This window comes from Cotesia typhae, unplaced genomic scaffold (assembly GCF_013202065.1).
Source record: "Cotesia typhae breed Kobodo isofemale line unplaced genomic scaffold, CoteBio_Ctyphae contig_5, whole genome shotgun sequence".
NCBI lineage: Eukaryota > Metazoa > Arthropoda > Insecta > Hymenoptera > Braconidae > Cotesia > Cotesia typhae.
Genome location: NW_027423757.1, coordinates 7,731,099 through 7,749,112, shown reverse-complemented (window position 1 = coordinate 7,749,112; position 18,014 = coordinate 7,731,099). Strand labels below are relative to the sequence as shown.

At 28.9% G+C, this 18,014-nt stretch overlaps 4 protein-coding genes across 5 annotated transcripts; 2 read left to right on the top strand and 2 right to left on the bottom strand.

The window, feature by feature from the left end:
* Positions 1 to 443: 443 nt before the first annotated feature.
* On the bottom strand, positions 444 to 1,649 carry Cox5a (Cytochrome c oxidase subunit 5A). Its single transcript, XM_074248971.1, has 2 exons — positions 1,341 to 1,649; positions 444 to 911 (listed from the first exon to the last, which is right to left on the bottom strand). The coding sequence occupies exons 1-2, from the start codon at positions 1,552 to 1,554 to the stop codon at positions 661 to 663; spliced, it is 465 nt and encodes a 154-aa protein (XP_074105072.1). The 5' UTR covers positions 1,555 to 1,649; the 3' UTR covers positions 444 to 660.
* A 430-nt stretch (positions 1,650 to 2,079) lies between these two features.
* On the top strand, positions 2,080 to 8,529 carry Zmynd8 (Zinc finger MYND-type containing 8). Its single transcript, XM_074248908.1, has 6 exons — positions 2,080 to 2,222; positions 2,282 to 3,078; positions 3,149 to 3,470; positions 3,547 to 3,727; positions 3,844 to 5,559; positions 8,128 to 8,529. Exons 2-6 carry the CDS (start codon positions 2,414 to 2,416, stop codon positions 8,451 to 8,453), a joined length of 3,210 nt encoding a protein of 1,069 aa, XP_074105009.1. The 5' UTR covers positions 2,080 to 2,222; positions 2,282 to 2,413; the 3' UTR covers positions 8,454 to 8,529.
* A 100-nt stretch (positions 8,530 to 8,629) lies between these two features.
* Positions 8,630 to 9,881, bottom strand: Rps8 (ribosomal protein S8). Its single transcript, XM_074248964.1, has 4 exons — positions 9,766 to 9,881; positions 9,357 to 9,487; positions 9,011 to 9,262; positions 8,630 to 8,910 (listed from the first exon to the last, which is right to left on the bottom strand). Exons 1-4 carry the CDS (start codon positions 9,767 to 9,769, stop codon positions 8,671 to 8,673), a joined length of 627 nt encoding a protein of 208 aa, XP_074105065.1. The 5' UTR covers positions 9,770 to 9,881; the 3' UTR covers positions 8,630 to 8,670.
* Positions 9,882 to 10,642: 761 nt separating this feature from the next.
* Positions 10,643 to 17,526, top strand: LOC141531260 (acyl-CoA Delta-9 desaturase-like). 2 transcript variants are annotated; one of them, XM_074248955.1, is made up of 6 exons: positions 10,643 to 10,981; positions 15,315 to 15,538; positions 15,638 to 15,768; positions 15,850 to 16,241; positions 16,327 to 16,396; positions 16,668 to 17,526. In XM_074248955.1, the coding sequence occupies exons 2-6, from the start codon at positions 15,346 to 15,348 to the stop codon at positions 16,917 to 16,919; spliced, it is 1,038 nt and encodes a 345-aa protein (XP_074105056.1). In that variant the 5' UTR covers positions 10,643 to 10,981; positions 15,315 to 15,345; the 3' UTR covers positions 16,920 to 17,526. The 2 variants fall into 2 exon arrangements, with proteins under 2 accessions (XP_074105056.1, XP_074105057.1); XM_074248956.1 differs by lacking the exon at positions 10,643 to 10,981 and adding an exon at positions 12,803 to 12,949.
* Positions 17,527 to 18,014: the final 488 nt, after the last annotated feature.

Here is an 18,014-nt window from a genome sequence, read left to right as displayed (position 1 = left end):
GTACATTCAACTACTAATAATTTAAATTTAGTATCAATATATCTTGAAATATTTATACATATTAATAATTATTATACGATATAATAATAAGATAAATAATATGTATGTTTACAACTATAACGAAGTAATCGTGTATTCATGTAATGAAAATTGTAAATACTTTGTGTGTCGCCCACTCTGCTTTTGTTATTTTAAATGTAAAAAAAAACAAATATGTAAGAGAAATACCATTAAAGTACGTAAATAATTAAATACATCAACTATCAAATAATATATTAATTAAATAAGTCAGTAGAAGTGAAATAGCAACAAGTAAAAAAAAAAATGAAAGAAAAATAAAAATAAAAAACTCTGGACATTTAATTTAATTTTGTTACTTTTTATCAATAATCAATGTACAACTTAAATGTAAAAGGAAATTTAACTGTAATTACTGTCTTAAATACCTTTACTACTATTAATTTATTGATTATTTATTTGTTTATTAAATCGTTATTATATTTACTCACAATGATATTTTAACAAGAAAATATTACAATGAATTTATTATAGCATTAACTAACTCCAATATATGTTTCAGTTTGACAACTGTTACTTAAATAAGACTAATTTTATCTTTTGGTTGTTATTATTTAAGCAATTATTTTATTTATTATTAATTTACACTTCGTATGGAGAAATAAGAGCTAATTCTGGTTTATCGTATCCCATTTCTTCGGGAGTGAGGATTCCCAGCTCATCGAGAGTTGGTCTGATTTCCTGGACGATGTATGGCCAAATAACATGAGCTTGGTCACCACCTTTGTATCTGACAACTTCAAGAAATCTGACAGCTAATGCGTAATCGTTCAAACGACGACAAGCTCTCAATGCTGCACTTACAATTCTGGGTTCAGGGACAAGATCCATACCTGTAACGTATATGCATTTTATTATGAGGCTAAAGTTAGCAGACACTTAATAATTTTTATAACACTGAAGTTAACAGATATTAAAAATTTTTTTAGAATTTTACAGCAATTAAATTATTAAAAAAAATTTTTTTTATTGTAATTAATTTGTTAAAAAAATTATTAAAATTGACAGCTGATCGCTAACTTCAGTATTATCAATTTTTTGAGTTTTGAAAAATGAACTAGGCATAGAAAATTATTTATAAAAATTATCAGATGTCTCTCAACTTTAGTGTCATATATTTATAATTTGTACCAAAGTATAGAAAGTACTAAAAATTTTTATATAACTGGTGAGAGAATCATAACCTCTTGCAATGATAAAAGCATAATGATTACTGAATTAGTAAATTATTTTACTGATTTAAAATAGTGCTAATGACTTACCAGTTAAATCATTCATTGCAGTACGAATTTCCCAGTGATCAATGTCCTTGCGGTTGAAGTAATTCTCCATTCTAGTATCAAATTCTTCGTCAGTTTCCTCAGGACCATGAGAAGAATTTCTAGTTGAAGTAACTCCAATAGCTGCGGAAGTCTTGGGTACGGCAACAACACCGCGAACAGCTGATCCAATACGTCCGGAAACAAATCGCAACATTGTTACAACTTTGTTTTTATTAATTAACAATGGATTTGTTAATGCAGGCCTGGTCGGGCTGCTTGAAAATTTTTTCAATGGACTATTGCGTAAAAGATATTGATGAAGAGACTTGGCCACCAGAGGGGGATGTGGGGCAATGAGACCACCTGAAGTTGTCAGTTTTAGCTTTAGTTTAACTTCAACTCGTTGACAGTCGGTGTGCTTTTGTAAATGAGACAAGAAACAAGTTGGCCAATAAAACAAAAATAAATTTTTAATTGTTGCCAATTCTAAAAACTACAACCATTGAAGCTTTGTTGCTTGGATTATATTCCAAAAATAATTATAATAAAAAATAAAAAAATATAAAACTAGAAAATTTAGTGAAATTCGTTAATGTCAATCTGCTGACGTTTATAAAAACCTTTTTATCAGTTTTTTTTTAATGGTTATAGCCTTATTAATAATATTTTTTATTAATAAAAAAAAATTGTGAATATTCAAATAAATAATAATAATATTTGGATTGGATAAATAAAGTTTTTGAACTGATTAGTGTAAATTTGTGTTTTTATCTTTTTTCTTTATTTTTTACCGTTAATTATAAATTATAAGTTATAAAACAAGTGCTTAATAAATATCACAATATATATTTTATTACTTTTTATAAGTATTATCAAGTTGAGGTAAAAATAATTTCAGCATAATAATATAAATAATTAATTGTCGGCATTTTATTTTTCAGGGTTATCAAAAATTACAATATAATTGGATATGAATTTTAAATTGTTTTAACTATAAGGAAATATTGGTAATGAATATACACCGCTAATTTTATTGGAATATTTAATTAGTTATATAAATATATTGACAAAAAATGGAGTCGACTAAAAGCGAGAAAATAGAATCTGTTGTTAAAACAGCAGCAGAAAATGATAAAATTAATGATTTAAATAATAAAGCGGTAATTGATTCTGTAAATCATGAAGTTAATAAAAATGGTGTTAAAAAAGTTGATGATAAAAAAATACATGATGTTAATATAAATAGTGACTCTGATGCACAGTGCTGTACTAAAATAAATAACACAGAGTCTTTGGATAAGTTAAATGAAAGGAACACTGATGTAGGGAGTAAAGACAGTTGTGATTTAGTTGATGATGAGCGTGCTGATGAACCAATAGATGACAGTAAAGAAAACGACGAAGCAGAAGCTGAGGAAAATACAAAGAAAAATGAGAATTCAGAAGTAGACCGAAATAAAGATGTTGAAGATGAAAAGGATAAGCAAGAAAAAATAGTTAAAAAAAAAACCGAGGTAGAGGAGAAGAAAGAAGTTGATGAAAACACAAAAATAGATGAAAAGAAAACAGAAGTAGAAAAAAAAACAGGAGCTGAAAATATTGTCGTTGATGAAGAACCTGAAGAAAAAGATAAAAGTACTTCAAATGATTCTCGTGCTCTTTCTGATGTTTCTGTGAGTAATGATGATGGTAAAAGTAAATCTATTGCAACAGAAAAAGACAAAGGCAAATTATCAACGTGAGTATATTTTAAAATAATTAAATTTTTCATCTGTTGAATTTATTAATTGAAATTTTTTTTTCTGTAGTGATGAAGTAGCAAAAAAGGTGGACGGTGATTTGACTAAACCTAAAGTTCGTCCTAAAATAACTAACAATCGAGACATTTACTGTTGGAGATGCCACAGAGATGGTGTGGAAGCTAACTGCAGGGCTTGTCCACGTGCTTGGCATCGCAAGTGTATCGGTGGGACACCTCCAACTACAGACAATTGGATCTGCGGTGAATGTGCGAGTATATTGCAAGCTGAAAATGCATCAACTCGTTCGCCAACCATGGCTCATATTACTGTAGATCAGCTTTGCTTGGTGCTGAAATACGTCATCGGGTGTATGAAACACTTACTCGGTGTAAGTTGATTATTAATTAATTATCTTTAAACTTATTCAAATTACAAAAAATTTAATTAAAAAAAATTTTCAACAGTCGGAACCATTCTGGAATGCTGTTGACTTGAAAGAAGTTCCCAATTACATGGACTATGTGGTGAAGCCTATGGATTTAAGTTTATTGGAAATTAATGTTGATGCTAAGCTTTACGGTAGCACTGATGCATTTATGGCGGATGCTAAATGGATACAGCATAACTGTATCGTATTTAATACATGTAAGAATAGTTTAATAATTAATATCTAAGTTACTGCTCGGGTCCATACTTAAAATTAATTGGAATAATTCAAATTAAATCGCCATATATTTAACAATTTAATGAATTATTTTTAGGTGGTGGAGAGTATACAGACTCTTCAAAATTAACGAATGCAGCAAAATTAATTATAAAAATAGCACGGCAAGAAGTATCTGAGTATGAAGCATGTCCTGATTGTTACTCACGTGGTCGTAATATACCACGAGCAAATCCGTCCTGGTTTGTAGAAGCATGCAGCAAGCCTCATCCGCTTATTTGGGCTAAGCTAAAAGGATTTCCATTTTGGCCAGCAAAAGCTTTACCACGCATTAATGCACTGGGTCATGTTGATGTAAGATTTTTTGGAGCACACGATCGAGCGTGGATAGCCCCTAAAGATATTTATCTTTTCTCTAAAGAACCGCCAACATCTTTGCCTAAGAAGAAACGATATGAAATGATTGACTGTCTCAAAGAAATAAGCCGTCACACTAAAAAATTAGAAATGGCATTTGGACCATTTACTTATGCTCCCAACAGAACTCTTTACAATCCACACGATGAAAATCAGATAAAACTTTTACTTCCACAGTATGATCCGACGTGCTTTTATGATTTGACGTTGATTAATCAAAGCCATCCGATACAGCAGCAATTATCGTTAAATGAAGATACCTCACCCAGAAAAAGTTCGGTGCCGGTGAGTGAAAAATTGTCTGAGAAAGACGTGAGTTCTTCAATTCCTGTTAAAGATGTTGTTCCAATGATAAAAAAAAAAGGTGGTAGAAAACGTAAACTAAGTGAAGATCCGAATCAGGTTGACGCTAAAAAAGTTGTTAAAACAAGAGGAGGTCGCAAAAAATTTTCTGAAAATAAAGGAGATGATAATGGTATTGAAAAGACAACACCAGGGTCTGAAAATTTACCAGCTCAAGAAGATACTCCCCCAACTACAGAAGAAGTAGAACCAGCGGCACCAGCAGTAAATAAAAATAACACTGTACCCGAGAGCAGAGTTAAATCACGTAAATGGTTGTCTAAAAAATTTATGCCTCCTGAAAAACATTTTTACAAAGTAAGAGCTACAAGATTAGGAACTAAAGAGTATTATGATAAGCCTAATAATTTACGGAAAACAAACTCATCAATAAATACTCATGGAAGAGGAGGACGAGCTACTATCGTACGGCCTTATAAGCACAGAGCTGCAAAGATACAAAACTCGGAGCAAGATAAAGCAACTGGTCCAACAACAAGATCAAGTGTGGAAGAAGTACAGGACAAAAAAAAAAGTTTAAGTGATGAAAGTTCAGCTCCTAATCGATCAGAAACTAGCCCCTCTAAGTATTCATCTTCTTCTGTTGATTCAATACGTCCAGATGTAACTATGGAGATAATAAATAATTTATTTGACAATTCATCAAATTTAGTTCCGGGAAAGCGACAGAGTAAAGCAAAAAAATCATTCCCTAATAAACCACCTCAAATTCCGACTCGTTCATTTTTAAGACCACTACTTGCAAATAATAGTAATGAAGTTGATGATAAAAAAATCGACATTCCAGTCCTCAACAGCAATGGAATGGATTATACTTTGCCTCCACCTGAAGCTGGTCCAGTGAGCACTCAATTAAACCGAAGTGCGAGTGAATTGGTGCGGCAAATGGCTAGACTGATGGAGGAAGCGCTTAAAGAGACGGTGAGGAAGACGAATAACCAAGAAGAAGCCGGCAAATTTATGTTTGAGTTGGAAATAGAACGTATGAAATGGGAACATCAGCAGCATCTTGCTGAAATTAAACACAATACAGGTAAATACATATATATACTAGGGTGGGTCAAAAAAATCGAATAATTTATTTTTGATTTTATACTCTGAAAAATAGGTTCGTAGACACCTAAAAAGAATTCTCTCCAAGTATAAGCTCTTAATTATAACGGGAAGGTCCTCCGCTTTGCGGGTTTCTATTTTTTTCGAATAATCAGATAAAAAAATTTATATCTCGCTTCCAACTGCTTGGAAAAATATTCCGTGGCATAGATTTTGTGAGAAATTGAATGCTTTACAAAAAAGGTCTCTTATGACTTTTTCAAAAACTCAACCGATTAAAAGATATTCATAGTTGAAGTTTGGCTATTTTAAGGAAAATATTCGTTTTTATTATGAATTTTATAAGTCGATGAAAAAAATTATTTCGGATTGCGGAACTCATGATTTTGTAGGAAATTTACTGCTCTACAAAAATGGTCTCTTATGATTTTTTGATTAAGTGAAGCCGTTACGAGATATTCATCGTCAAACATTAACGAATATCAATATTTCCAGTTTTTGATCAATAATTCGATAAATTTTAATTTAAACTATGAGTTTCAGGAAAAAATTACATAAATTTGAGTTTCGATCGATAAAGAAATGTTATAATAAGTTAGATAAAGAATTATTGGAATTATCATTGATTTTCCTTGGAGAAATGCCTCAAGAAAAGATTTCTTTCAAACGTCCTGGTGCTGTTCATCATGCTAGATGGATGGCTAAGGCCATTTATAGTTTGAAAATGTATCTATTCAGAGATGAATTCAAACTCTCTCAGAAAGAATTGCATGGTCTTCGTCATTTCTGTATTTTTATAGTCACATTGTATTTAAAAGCTTGGTTTTCATCAACTTCTGCAACAACTGCTGCTTATCATGACTTGCAGTTTATGAAAAATTTATTGGAGTACAAACATATCAATCCTTTGATTTCTTCAGCTACGTGTGAAAAAATGATTTCGCACTTATGGTATTTGAGCGATGAACTTGCCATTTTATCACTGTTTGACGATGGCGTTCCATTAGAAGTAAAAAAAGTATTGTTGAAGCTGTTAATACTCGTGAAGGTACAGATTCTAAAGCTAAAAGATTTGTAATTGCTAAAAAGATTTGAATTCATTGGCGCAGAGAACTCTGAGTGACTTTGTGTCTAAAAAGTCATTAAATCTTTTCAAAATCTTCGATCTACCGTATGACTTTCTTGATGTCGATGTTGAATTATGGCCTACTAATGAGAGTTATCTCGAAAATAAAGAATACTTTCAACAACTAAAAGTTGTCAATGATTCAGCAGAGCGAGCTGTTGCATTAGTCAGTGAATATAATCAATGCTTGACAAAAATGAAGAACAATTCCAGTACTTATTGAAAGTTGTCAAAGAACATCAAAAACATTCCCAAATTGTAATAAAAGAAATTATTTATAGTAATAGCGTACTGTTATGTTAAAAATATAGACAATTATATTGCAATTGATAATTCAATAAAAATTTATCTATAAAAAAGTTAAATACTGGTTGTTTCTCACTTGATTCAATACTTTTCATATTAAATTGGACAAAGAAATATGTCATTCACTTCAAATTAAACTAATCATTGGCTATATGTCGAAAAAAATGCTCTAATTTCTTGTTTTAATGCAATCAAACAAGCTCAAGACTGAAAACAATATTAAAAAAATTGTTTATAACATTTCTTTATCGATCGAAACTCAAATTTATGTAAATTTTCCTGAAACTCATAGTTTAAATTAAAATTTATCGAATTATTGATCAAAAACTGGAAATATTGATATTCGTTAATGTTTGACGATGAATATCTCGTAACGGCTTCACTTAATCAAAAAATCATAAGACCATTTTTGTAGAGCAGTAAATTTCCTACAAAATCATGAGTTCCGCAATCCGAAATAATTTTTTTTCATCGACTTATAAAATTCATAATAAAAACGAATATTTTCCTTAAAATAGCCAAACTTCAACTATGAATATCTTTTAATCGGTTGAGTTTTTGAAAAAGTCATAAGAGACCTTTTTTGTAAAGCATTCAATTTCTCACAAAATCTATGCCACGGAATATTTTTCCAAGCAATTGGAAGCGAGATATAACTTTTTTTATCTGATTATTCGAAAAAAATAGAAACCCGCAAAGCGGAGGACCTTCCCGTTATAATTAAGAGCTTATACTTGGAGAGAATTCTTTTTAGGTGTCTACGAACCTATTTTTCAGAGTATAAAGTCAAAAATAAATTATTCGATTTTTTTGACCCACCCTAATATATACCCACATCAATTTTTCACATATATTTATATATATATTACATATATGTATATATGAAAAATATATGAAAATGCATGTGGGTACTCAAATGAAAGCTCTTGATGAGTGTAACATCAGGATGAGCTTATATCTTTAAAAAAGTCGATAATTAAAAAATTACAGTGCAATTTAAAAAAAGTCATTATTTAATAAAGCAAATTTTTTTCATTGGTCGTTCACAAGTCACGGTAGTCACATAGTGACTGCAAAGTTCCTAGTTGTATTTTAATCAATTACGTTAATTTTTAGATCGAACTTTGAGAGAAATGCGAGCAAGTTTGGAAGTCGAAAGATTGAGAGCGGTTGAAGAAATTCGTAAGGAGACAGAGGACGAAAAGATTCGGTCCATCCAAGAGACGAAAACAAAACAATGGTGTGCTTCATGCTGGCAAGAAGCCTTGTATTATTGCTGTTGGAATACATCATACTGCAACCCATCGTGTCAACAACAACATTGGAAAACTCATATGAGTAAATGTACCCAGAAATCATCACAATCTAATCAACAAGAACCTGGAATGCCGACATTATTATCAAGTGCTCAATTGAACTCGTCAAATGTACGTGGAGCTTAGATAAATGAATTTTAAATAAAATAAAAATAAATGGATTATAAATATATGCCAATTATACATTTTTGTACTGCTTCAATTATTACTTGTTTTATTATCCAATCCAACTGATAATCTTTAAAAGTGAATGAGCTATTTATATTAAAAAATAAAGACGAAATAAAAAAAAAAGTAACACGTTTTTATTATTTTAATGTAAAGTTATTTATTAGCCGTTACATTACTTGGCCTTTTTGCTTTTTATTTTACGCATGTAGAACTCGAGTTCTTTGCCTTCCAAAATATATCCATCAGCGCGACCACATTGACCTGGTCGACTAGCGATGCAGGCTAATACACGTCCAGTGGCGAACTGTTCTTCCAAAGCTTGCTCAACTTTACATATCCGCTGTCTCGCCTTGTATTTGTTTTCGGTTTTCTTTGATCTTTTCTTGTTAAAGATCTCTTCTTCGGCCTCACCCTAAATTAATTTGTAATAAACAATTAATTAATAAATAAATAAATAAATCAAATTATTTATCACCCGAGAAAGTTATACAATAAAGAAAAAAAAAACTTACAAGTTTAGCACCGCGTTTGCGACCCAACGGTACGATGTAATGACTTTCGTACCATTGTCTGAATGGCGTAGCATCAATGGTGACAATGGCATTTTTCACCAATGTTTTGGTTCTAACAAGCTCGTTGTTAGAAGCATTGTAGACTACATCGATGATACGGGTTTTGCGAGTGCTACCCTCACTTGCCCAGGCAAAGTTACCGGTATCAAGACGGAGTGCGCGGTATTTTTTGTTACCTCCACGGGTACGAACCTAAAAAATCAATTATCTTAATTACAACCATATCAAATTAGAATTTAGGATGTCATAAATAAATAAATAAATAATTTGTAAAAATAAAACTTACGGTGTGGATTCTTTGAGCACCGAGTTTGGTGTTGGCAGCAGGTCTACCTAATTCAAACTTCCTCTTCTTCCTGATGGGCTTGCGTTTACCCCCAGTGGGCCGCCGTTTGTGATAATGATCCCGCGAGATACCTAAAATATATCAAATCAATAAATAAATTAAAAGTCACTGATGACAACACTGAATTTATAAATCGGAAGCACACGCTTGACAAAATGAGTCCATAACCTCAACAATCGTTAAATAATGTCTAGCAACAATACTAAGTTGAAATTATTAAAAATATGAAAGTCATTTAGTAAATAATACATTGCTAAAAATGTCTGATTAATTTTGCGGATAAAATATTTAATTAATACTCGGATGGAGATTGATAAAATTATATAAATAACATTAGTCGAATACGCACCCATAGTGGCTTACGATAAAAAGGCCAGGTTGCAAGAGTATTTTACATGAATCACATCAAGTCTGTAGTGACTGGAAATCTTACCGCACTGCCATCTTGCATGTACCAAAAAACTTTGACATAATAATGAGCGACACCAGTCGGTACATAGGATGACACTGAAGTTGGTAGACATTAAAAATTATTTTTAAATTTTATAATAATGCAATTATTATAAAAAAAAATTTAATTAAAAAATTTCATATGTAAAAATGAATAAAAATTACAAGTGAAAATTTTTTGAATTATTTTTTTATTGTAATTGATTTGTTGTTAAAATTTTTAAAATTGACAGCTGACGGCTAACTTCAACATTATTACATAGGTACATACCTATCACAAAACAATTCGAGTATAAAAATAAATAATTAAAAATTCAATCGCAATTATTCGATAACTAAATATTTATTGACACTGTATTGACTCACCGGGAAAATAATTTATTACTCGTAATAAATTATAACAATAAATATTCGAGGTAATAATTAAAAGCGCGGGTTTTCTAATTGCATTTAAAAATGTAACTAGACGTCATAACTGTTAAAAGTGTGAATTTCGACAGCCCGTAGTTACGTTAATTAAGCAATAAAAATGTGTCACGATTGAATTTTAAATGAATAAACAATTGAAATAATTGACGACATCGTTTTATCATTTTGCATGATTATAAAAATGACATCTGATCTCTAACCTTTTAAACTATCATGCCATCTAGTGTAAAAAAAAATCTAAGCAAAAAAAACTTTGTCACTCTTTTTCTTCGGGCTTTTATATACAGAAAAGAGCCCTAAGATGCCGACTTGTATTTAATCTGGCGCGTATTGTCTAGTTTTGTTAGTTCCTATCAGAGCTTCAACACGTTTACATTTATAAAAGTAAAGCACGGTTGTTCTTTATTATTTCAATAGACCAAGTAGAGTCAGTTTGTAACCTTCAACGTTATATTACTTTTATTTATATTATTTCCAAGGGTTGTATATAATTACAAAACCATCAGCGTTAAAGTTATTAAAAATACTAATATCGCTCTCGAGGCCACGTGGATATTTCCAGTATATATATTAAATAATATAATACATATATATACTTGATATACATACTCATACACATATACAGATACAAGTTTGAAGCCTAGAAGCCGGTAGACGGACTTTTTACGGCGTCATCTCAATCCTAGGTAAGTCGGATTATATTTTTTTATTTTATTCGATTACGAAATTATTACTTTTTTTAATTGAATTCTGATTGAAAAATTTATTTTATCTTTTTAATCATTTTTAGATGAGAAGTGAAGGAATATTTTTTTTAAATTAATTCGACAGTTTTAATTTTTTTTCTTCAAAGTCAAATAAAAATATATTTTATTGTAAAGAAACAGTTGCTTGAGTTTATCATGTCAGCATTCAGGTAGAACGTTTCAGTCTACATATATAGTCTATTGTATTACTCTTACAATTGAGTAAACTTGCTCGTAATTTATATGTTCATATTCTCATATATATATATATATATATATATATATATATATATATATATATATATATATATATATATATATATATATATATATATATATATATATTTATATTTACTTGACACCTTATAAGTACAGTTATTTAATACTATGGCACAGGTAATATTTATCGTGACAAAGAAAAAAGACTGCAAGTACAATTTTATAATTACCATTCTAATAAAAAATTGAATAATTAAGAAAAATGTGTTCAATAAAGTTTAAATAAAATCTGGAGTTTTGTCAATGCTATAAAAACGTGAATCGAGCTGTATGAATATTCATAACTATGAATTATATTAACATGTAGAAGCAATGAAGGAAGTGATTGAATATAATAGAATAGAATAGAATAGAATATGATACATAATGTTTTATAAGAGTTTTAGTTGTAAACTTATGTTTTTATCTAATATGAGAAAGTCGTGATGGCGGTATTGTCGAAAACTTCCGGGGAAATTAATGAAATAGAAATTGCTTTTTTTTTTTTCTATACGGGAAATGGCCACATTTTATATTCTATAGCATACTATTAAAAGTATATTTTGTGTCTCATAAAAATTTTCTAATTCTAAATACTAAATACAATTTAAAAAAAATTTTTTTTTTTTTTTTTATAGTTCACATTTATATGTCGAACAAAGCCAAAGATTAGCCATATATCTTTGATTTAAGTATCATAAATAATAAAATTTATTTTATGGTTGAAAGTTATGTAAAAATCATTGAACTCCGGACTAGAGATAATATTTCTCTTCCTTGTATTAAGTTCGCACAATATATATGTATATATGAGTACATAACTGATAAATTCAATGACACGTTAAATACTTTTAGCTACAAGATCAAGGTCACTGTGATTATTATTAATTATTACTAATATTCAATAATATTTCTAACAATAATTACTCCAGTTAAGACTGATGGATAGAAATGATTAGTCATTTGTAATTCATATAAAAAATGGAGTTGGCAAAAACAAAATCATTAGAAATTCATCATCTTTTTAGCATAATATTAGCATTTTTTTTTATTTAAATCAACGTCAATCTTTGGTACGTAGTCCACGTGCCCAATTTAAGTCATGAATTTTTTATTCTGTTCGTTTTTTTTTTTTAGCATCTAGTGGAAATAAATTAATGAATCACAATTGCGTAGATTTAAATTGCATATTGAAGAAATGAATAAATAAATAAACAAATGTTAAATAATGATGAAGAAAGATTGAGGAAGTAAGGAAGGAAGATTGTATACGTGACGTTACCATAATACGCGTGTAACAGCTGTTCCGGTGTGCTCTGGGATTCGTTGATTTTGGGTGGCGCGAGGTACTGGCTCGTCTTCCTATTGGCCGGTTTTGCTTTAACTCTCATCTAATACTAATATTCCCCCGTGCTTGAATAATCTACTCTGGTGATGATACACACTCTACATAGTTAAGTTGTTCCTGCACTTTCGCACGAACACTTTTAAATGTCATTTTGTGTATATATACATTGTTAAAGTATACTAACATACAACATCTAATCATCGTATGATTCTGTTCTCAACTCAACAATCTACACCACAAGATAATATAATTTTATTTTATATTTAACGATAGTTTTTATTCCAATACTCGGTTGATAAAAGGTTTGAAATTTTATTTTTATTTTTTAAATCTATTTTTTATGTTGTGCTAAATTTACACTTTAAAACTAAAATAGTGAAGAATACATATTCATGCGCATACAGATGTATATGTAAATTAATGTGTGCATATATAATTTTATGTTTGTAGTAGTAAGAACCTATAGCGTGTACCGGCTTTTATGACACAACTTATCGGTTACCATGCTTACTTAATAAAACACGTTTTCGACTTTAGACTAAAAAAGATTTAAATCTATTCATATAATATATCTCACTAATTTATCATGTCCAAAAAAATAAAAATTAAGAGAAAAAAATAATTCTATTTACACGAAAAAATTTTTTAGATAAATATGTAATAAAAATTTCAATTTGTTGAATTTCGCGATAAACTGAGTTTATTTTGATAAAATAGATTTGCTTTGTCGTGTAATTATCTACTTTGATAAGAAATAATTTCGGCCAATGTTGGTTGATAAAAAAAAATTATTTTAATACTCTAATTTGGCAATTTTGGTTTTTGATAAATAAGCTTGACGTTAAATTTAATAATTAATATTGTATTTTATATTTTATAAAAAATAGTCGGAAAATTTTGAATCAACTTAAACATGATGAAATAATTTTTTGTTTACAATAAAAAATAAGTGAATCCGATCACGTCGACACAAGATACAACGTACCCTAATGCCACGTAGTATCACGTCGAGTTCGCATGAACGATTTAGTAATGATAACAACTTAATTCACGTACGATAATTTTTTACATGGATAAACATATTATTTCAATGGATTATTTAACCAGCTAAATAATTTAAAGATACAGATTAATTTTTATTTATCAATTTAAAATTAAATAATTATACTAATTTCTCTTTACATTATCCAATTAATTGCTCTGGGTATCATTAAACTTTATTGATCATCATAATTAGCAGTTATCAATTTTAGCCCCCCAACAATAATTGTTTTACCTGAAAATAATCAACAATGAGTAATTAAATAATTAATGAGTAATAATTTTTGTTAAAAAAAAAAAAAAAATAGCTTTAATTAAAGAAGAAATCATTTTTCTCGATATTTCTGGATACTTTTGTTATTTTTCTATGCGCATAGGTATATATAGGTATATTGAAAGGCAGTTGAAAGTACCATGCGTGCTTGGGGCGTCTCATTGTAAGCCTGCGCTCCTCTATTCCCATCAGGATTTATCAGTCAGTCGATAGGTCGTCTCTACAATGCTGAACACGCTCCTCTTCAGTGAAAAAGTATCTCGATAGGGTGATTAAATTTTAGTGGGTTATTCATTCTTATCGCTGAAAAAAAAAAAAAAAACACAATATATCTCAAAGTGATTCTGTATTTTTTTTTAAATTCAAATAGAATAATTAAATTTATTTTATCAGTCGTATCTTTGTCAGACGACTTTTTTTTCTTTGTTTATTTATCAATGGTGAAAATCACCAATCAATTTTCGGATTCTCTTACAAATACCTAGAATATTCTTTATCTATTTATCATTAAGGTAAATTCGCTACAACTTTTTAATAATAAAAATTTATAATCACATTTTTTGTGACATTATTACTTGATAAACTATTTGCGATGGCAATTTGTCAAAGACACGGACACGAAATCCATTCGTGTTTTATATTGCGCAATAATGTAGTTTGTTTGTCAAAGTACATTTGACTGTTTGCATGGCAAAGTTTCTCGATATTATTGTTATCATCATCATAATTGATTTTGGATTGTAATTTGTTTTTATAATATTGTTTTAATTTACAACAACAACAACATCCCATCTTATTTATAAAACAATATTTCACTTTAAATTGTATAACAATAACTTGTCTTATTAATAATTATTATTTAAATATGATTCCGATGATAATGATGCATCAGTGACTTGGTTTTTAATCATATTAACAATTATAATCAATCAATAATGAAATTCAACACGTGATAGATTGATTTAAAGTGTAATTTGCACAAAAAAATCTCTATGAGAATAAATTTATCATTGGTCTATGTGTCTAATTTTTTTGTAAGAAATAAAAAATTTCGCTGATAAACCCATGAAAAATAATATCAGTTGAGCTCTTATGTCACCTGTTATTTAACCAAATTTATCATTATATTAGCAATTAATTTCGTCTTTTTACTATCTTAGTGGTGGAAAAATTTTTATTTTTGGAATAAAAAAACATTGTGCGATAGATAATGTTCCCTTCTTTGAATTTGATAATATCTTGAGTTTCAGATTATCTTATGACTATATATAGATACTTGCAATTATATATAAGTTATCGCCTTCAATATTAATGAGTTCATTTGATGATCAATTTTCATATTAATATTACAGTGAATAACGGACGTTTGACAGTTGAATAACAATGGCTCCAAATGTAACAACAGCGCTTACAACTCTTTGCGAAGAGGATTTAGCTAAAAGTCCACCTTCAAAACCAGTATACAAACGAAAAATAGTTTGGTTCAATGTTTACGCTTTTTGTGTACTTCATGCAACTGCTTTTTATGGAATTTACCTCGCATTTACATCTGCAAAACTTATAACTACTTTTTATGGTAACTATACATTTCTTTATATTGAATTTAATATTATAGTTGATTTTTAAATTTTAATCTAATTTTTTTTTTTTTTTTTTTTAATTATTATTTTCTCAGCATTCATACTGTATCAATGCGGAGGTATTGGAGTTACAGCCGGAGCACATCGATTATGGTCACACCGCGCTTATAAAGCTAAATTGCCACTAAAGATTATTCTTATGATTTTCAACACACTTGCTTTTCAAGTAAGTATAATTTTAAAAAATATCTGTTAATAATTTGATAAATTTGCTTTTACTCATATAAAAAAATCTTGAATTTTATAGAACAGCATATACGAATGGGCAAGAGATCACAGAGTGCATCATAAATACAGTGAAACAGATGCTGATCCGCATAATGCCAATCGTGGTTTCTTTTTTGCTCACGTTGGATGGTTGTTGTGTAAGAAACACCCTGATGTTAAGGAAAAGGGTAAAGGAATTGACATGAGTGACCTGGAAGCTGATCCAGTTGTTGCTTTTCAACATAAATATTACTTAATCTTGATGCCACTCATTTGCTTCATTGTGCCTGGAATTGTGCCCGTTTATTTCTGGGGTGAATCATGGTCGAACGCATACTTTGTTGGTGTTTTCCTCCGTTATGTTTGGACTTTACACATGACGTGGTTGGTCAATTCGGCCGCCCATTTCTTCGGGCACAGACCATACGATAAGTAAGTTATTTATTAGATTAATATTATTTATTTAATACGACATAATTTTCTCATTAAATAATGCTTTTTATTTTTATTTCTCCAGGTACACTAACCCTTCAGAAAATCTTTTGGTTGCATTCGGAGCTCTCGGAGAAGGATTCCACGATTACCATGTAAAGTTTTTTTTTTTTTTTTTTTTTTTTTTTTTAATAAATATGTTACATAATTTGATTTTATTTTAACCTTAAATCATTTTTTTTGACTTGGATTTGTCGTTTTTAGTATATTTTTTGTTGATTTTTAGCTCCTACTTGTCAATTTTATGTTTCTTTAAATTAAAATTACAAATATATTTTAAAGTAAATTAAATTTAATTTAAACTATAAAATAACTGTTCGGTTATACCCAATTCATATTAACTAATATCAATAAATATATTTACAGCACGTTTTCCCATGGGACTACAAGGCGGCCGAATTAGGAAAATACTGGGGAAACACTACAACAGCATTCATCGACTTCTTCACGTTACTTGGATGGGCCTATGATACCAAAGTTGTGAGTCAAGATATAATAAAACAACGTGTCCTGAGAACAGGTGACGGTTCACATCCTGTATGGGGATGGGGTGACAAAGACCAAACACCTGATAACAGAGAAAGTGCTGTAACAACAAATAAATTACATTCTCAATAGAATTTTTAGTAAAAAAAAACGATTATGCGAATAATACAACTCAGGCATTAGAAAAAAAGAAAAAGAAATGAAAAATAAAAGAGTTTAAAATCTCAAAATAAACAGGAAGTACGAACACAAATACAAGGATGGTTCTTCAACCACAGACGTACTTTTTGATTAACCATTTTTTTCTTCTTTTTTTTTTTTTTTAATTATTCATCTGTAATAGTTTCATTAATTCATCTCTCATCAATCAATTTGTGTCAATCGTGTAGAGTATTTTTACGTCTAAGAGTTTGATATCAAGTAATAATTTAGCGATGACAATTATTGATTATGTTTATAAATGCAACATTCATTTCATCTTTATATATTCATCAATATATATATATATATAGTTCAATTCACATGGCATATTATTTAATTAATTACTGTATACTTGTTGTGCGGTACCTGAATCCAATAGTTTTTTTGTTTATTTTTTTTTTTTTTTTTTTTTAATCAACCCATTATATTTTATTTTTTTGAATTAAATTTTCAGTAAATTTTTTAATATTAACAAAGAAAGAACACAATATGGATGTAATTAATAATAATAACTGTACAATGACAACTGATAACATAATAATATTAAAATAGATTAATAATTTATAAAAGTAAAAATAATATAACACAGATAACTTAGTTGGTGTTGATAAATAATACAAACGAAATAAATAATCGAAAGTCGAGAAATAATAATATTGATTATTATTATTAATATTAAAATAATATCATTTTTTCAAATGGATGATTATTATTATTATAACTTTGTACAATCATTTAATTTCATTTACATTGTGAAAAAAAAAAACACTTTATTGGTATCGTATTACAATGAAACAAATAAAATATAAGTATTTAATAATATAAATATATTTTTGATTCAAGTTGTTTTTTAACAGAAATTTTCACCGATACAATGGTCGCATTTTTATTGATGTAAAATTTATTAAATAGTTCAGATCTTAACACAGTTATTTTTTATCTTAACTTGTAAATTAAATAAAATACAAATTTTTTAAAAAATGAATTGACTTTATTAAACAAAACATTTTAATCTATAATGCGTTA

What these genes read in the sequence shown, in the direction of transcription:
- Cox5a (XM_074248971.1), bottom strand. Translation starts at nt 1,554, where the DNA reads ATGTTGCGATTTGTTTCCGGACGTATTGGATCAGCTGTTCGCGGTGTT. An exon ending in TGCAATGAATGATTTAACTG is followed by an intron (nt 912 to 1,340) that starts GTAAGTCATTAG and finishes TATACGTTACAG; the next exon opens with GTATGGATCTTGTCCCTGAA.
- Zmynd8 (XM_074248908.1), top strand. Translation starts at nt 2,414, where the DNA reads ATGGAGTCGACTAAAAGCGAGAAAATAGAATCTGTTGTTAAAACAGCA. An exon ending in GACAAAGGCAAATTATCAAC is followed by an intron (nt 3,079 to 3,148) that starts GTGAGTATATTT and finishes TTTTTTCTGTAG; the next exon opens with TGATGAAGTAGCAAAAAAGG. An exon ending in TGAAATTAAACACAATACAG is followed by an intron (nt 5,560 to 8,127) that starts GTAAATACATAT and finishes GTTAATTTTTAG; the next exon opens with ATCGAACTTTGAGAGAAATG.
- Rps8 (XM_074248964.1), bottom strand. An exon ending in GTGCTCAAAGAATCCACACC is followed by an intron (nt 9,263 to 9,356) that starts GTAAGTTTTATT and finishes TTGATTTTTTAG; the next exon opens with GTTCGTACCCGTGGAGGTAA. An exon ending in GCAAACGCGGTGCTAAACTT is followed by an intron (nt 8,911 to 9,010) that starts GTAAGTTTTTTT and finishes AAATTAATTTAG; the next exon opens with GGTGAGGCCGAAGAAGAGAT.
- LOC141531260 (XM_074248955.1), top strand. Translation starts at nt 15,346, where the DNA reads ATGGCTCCAAATGTAACAACAGCGCTTACAACTCTTTGCGAAGAGGAT. An exon ending in TCAACACACTTGCTTTTCAA is followed by an intron (nt 15,769 to 15,849) that starts GTAAGTATAATT and finishes TGAATTTTATAG; the next exon opens with AACAGCATATACGAATGGGC. An exon ending in AAGGATTCCACGATTACCAT is followed by an intron (nt 16,397 to 16,667) that starts GTAAAGTTTTTT and finishes ATATATTTACAG; the next exon opens with CACGTTTTCCCATGGGACTA.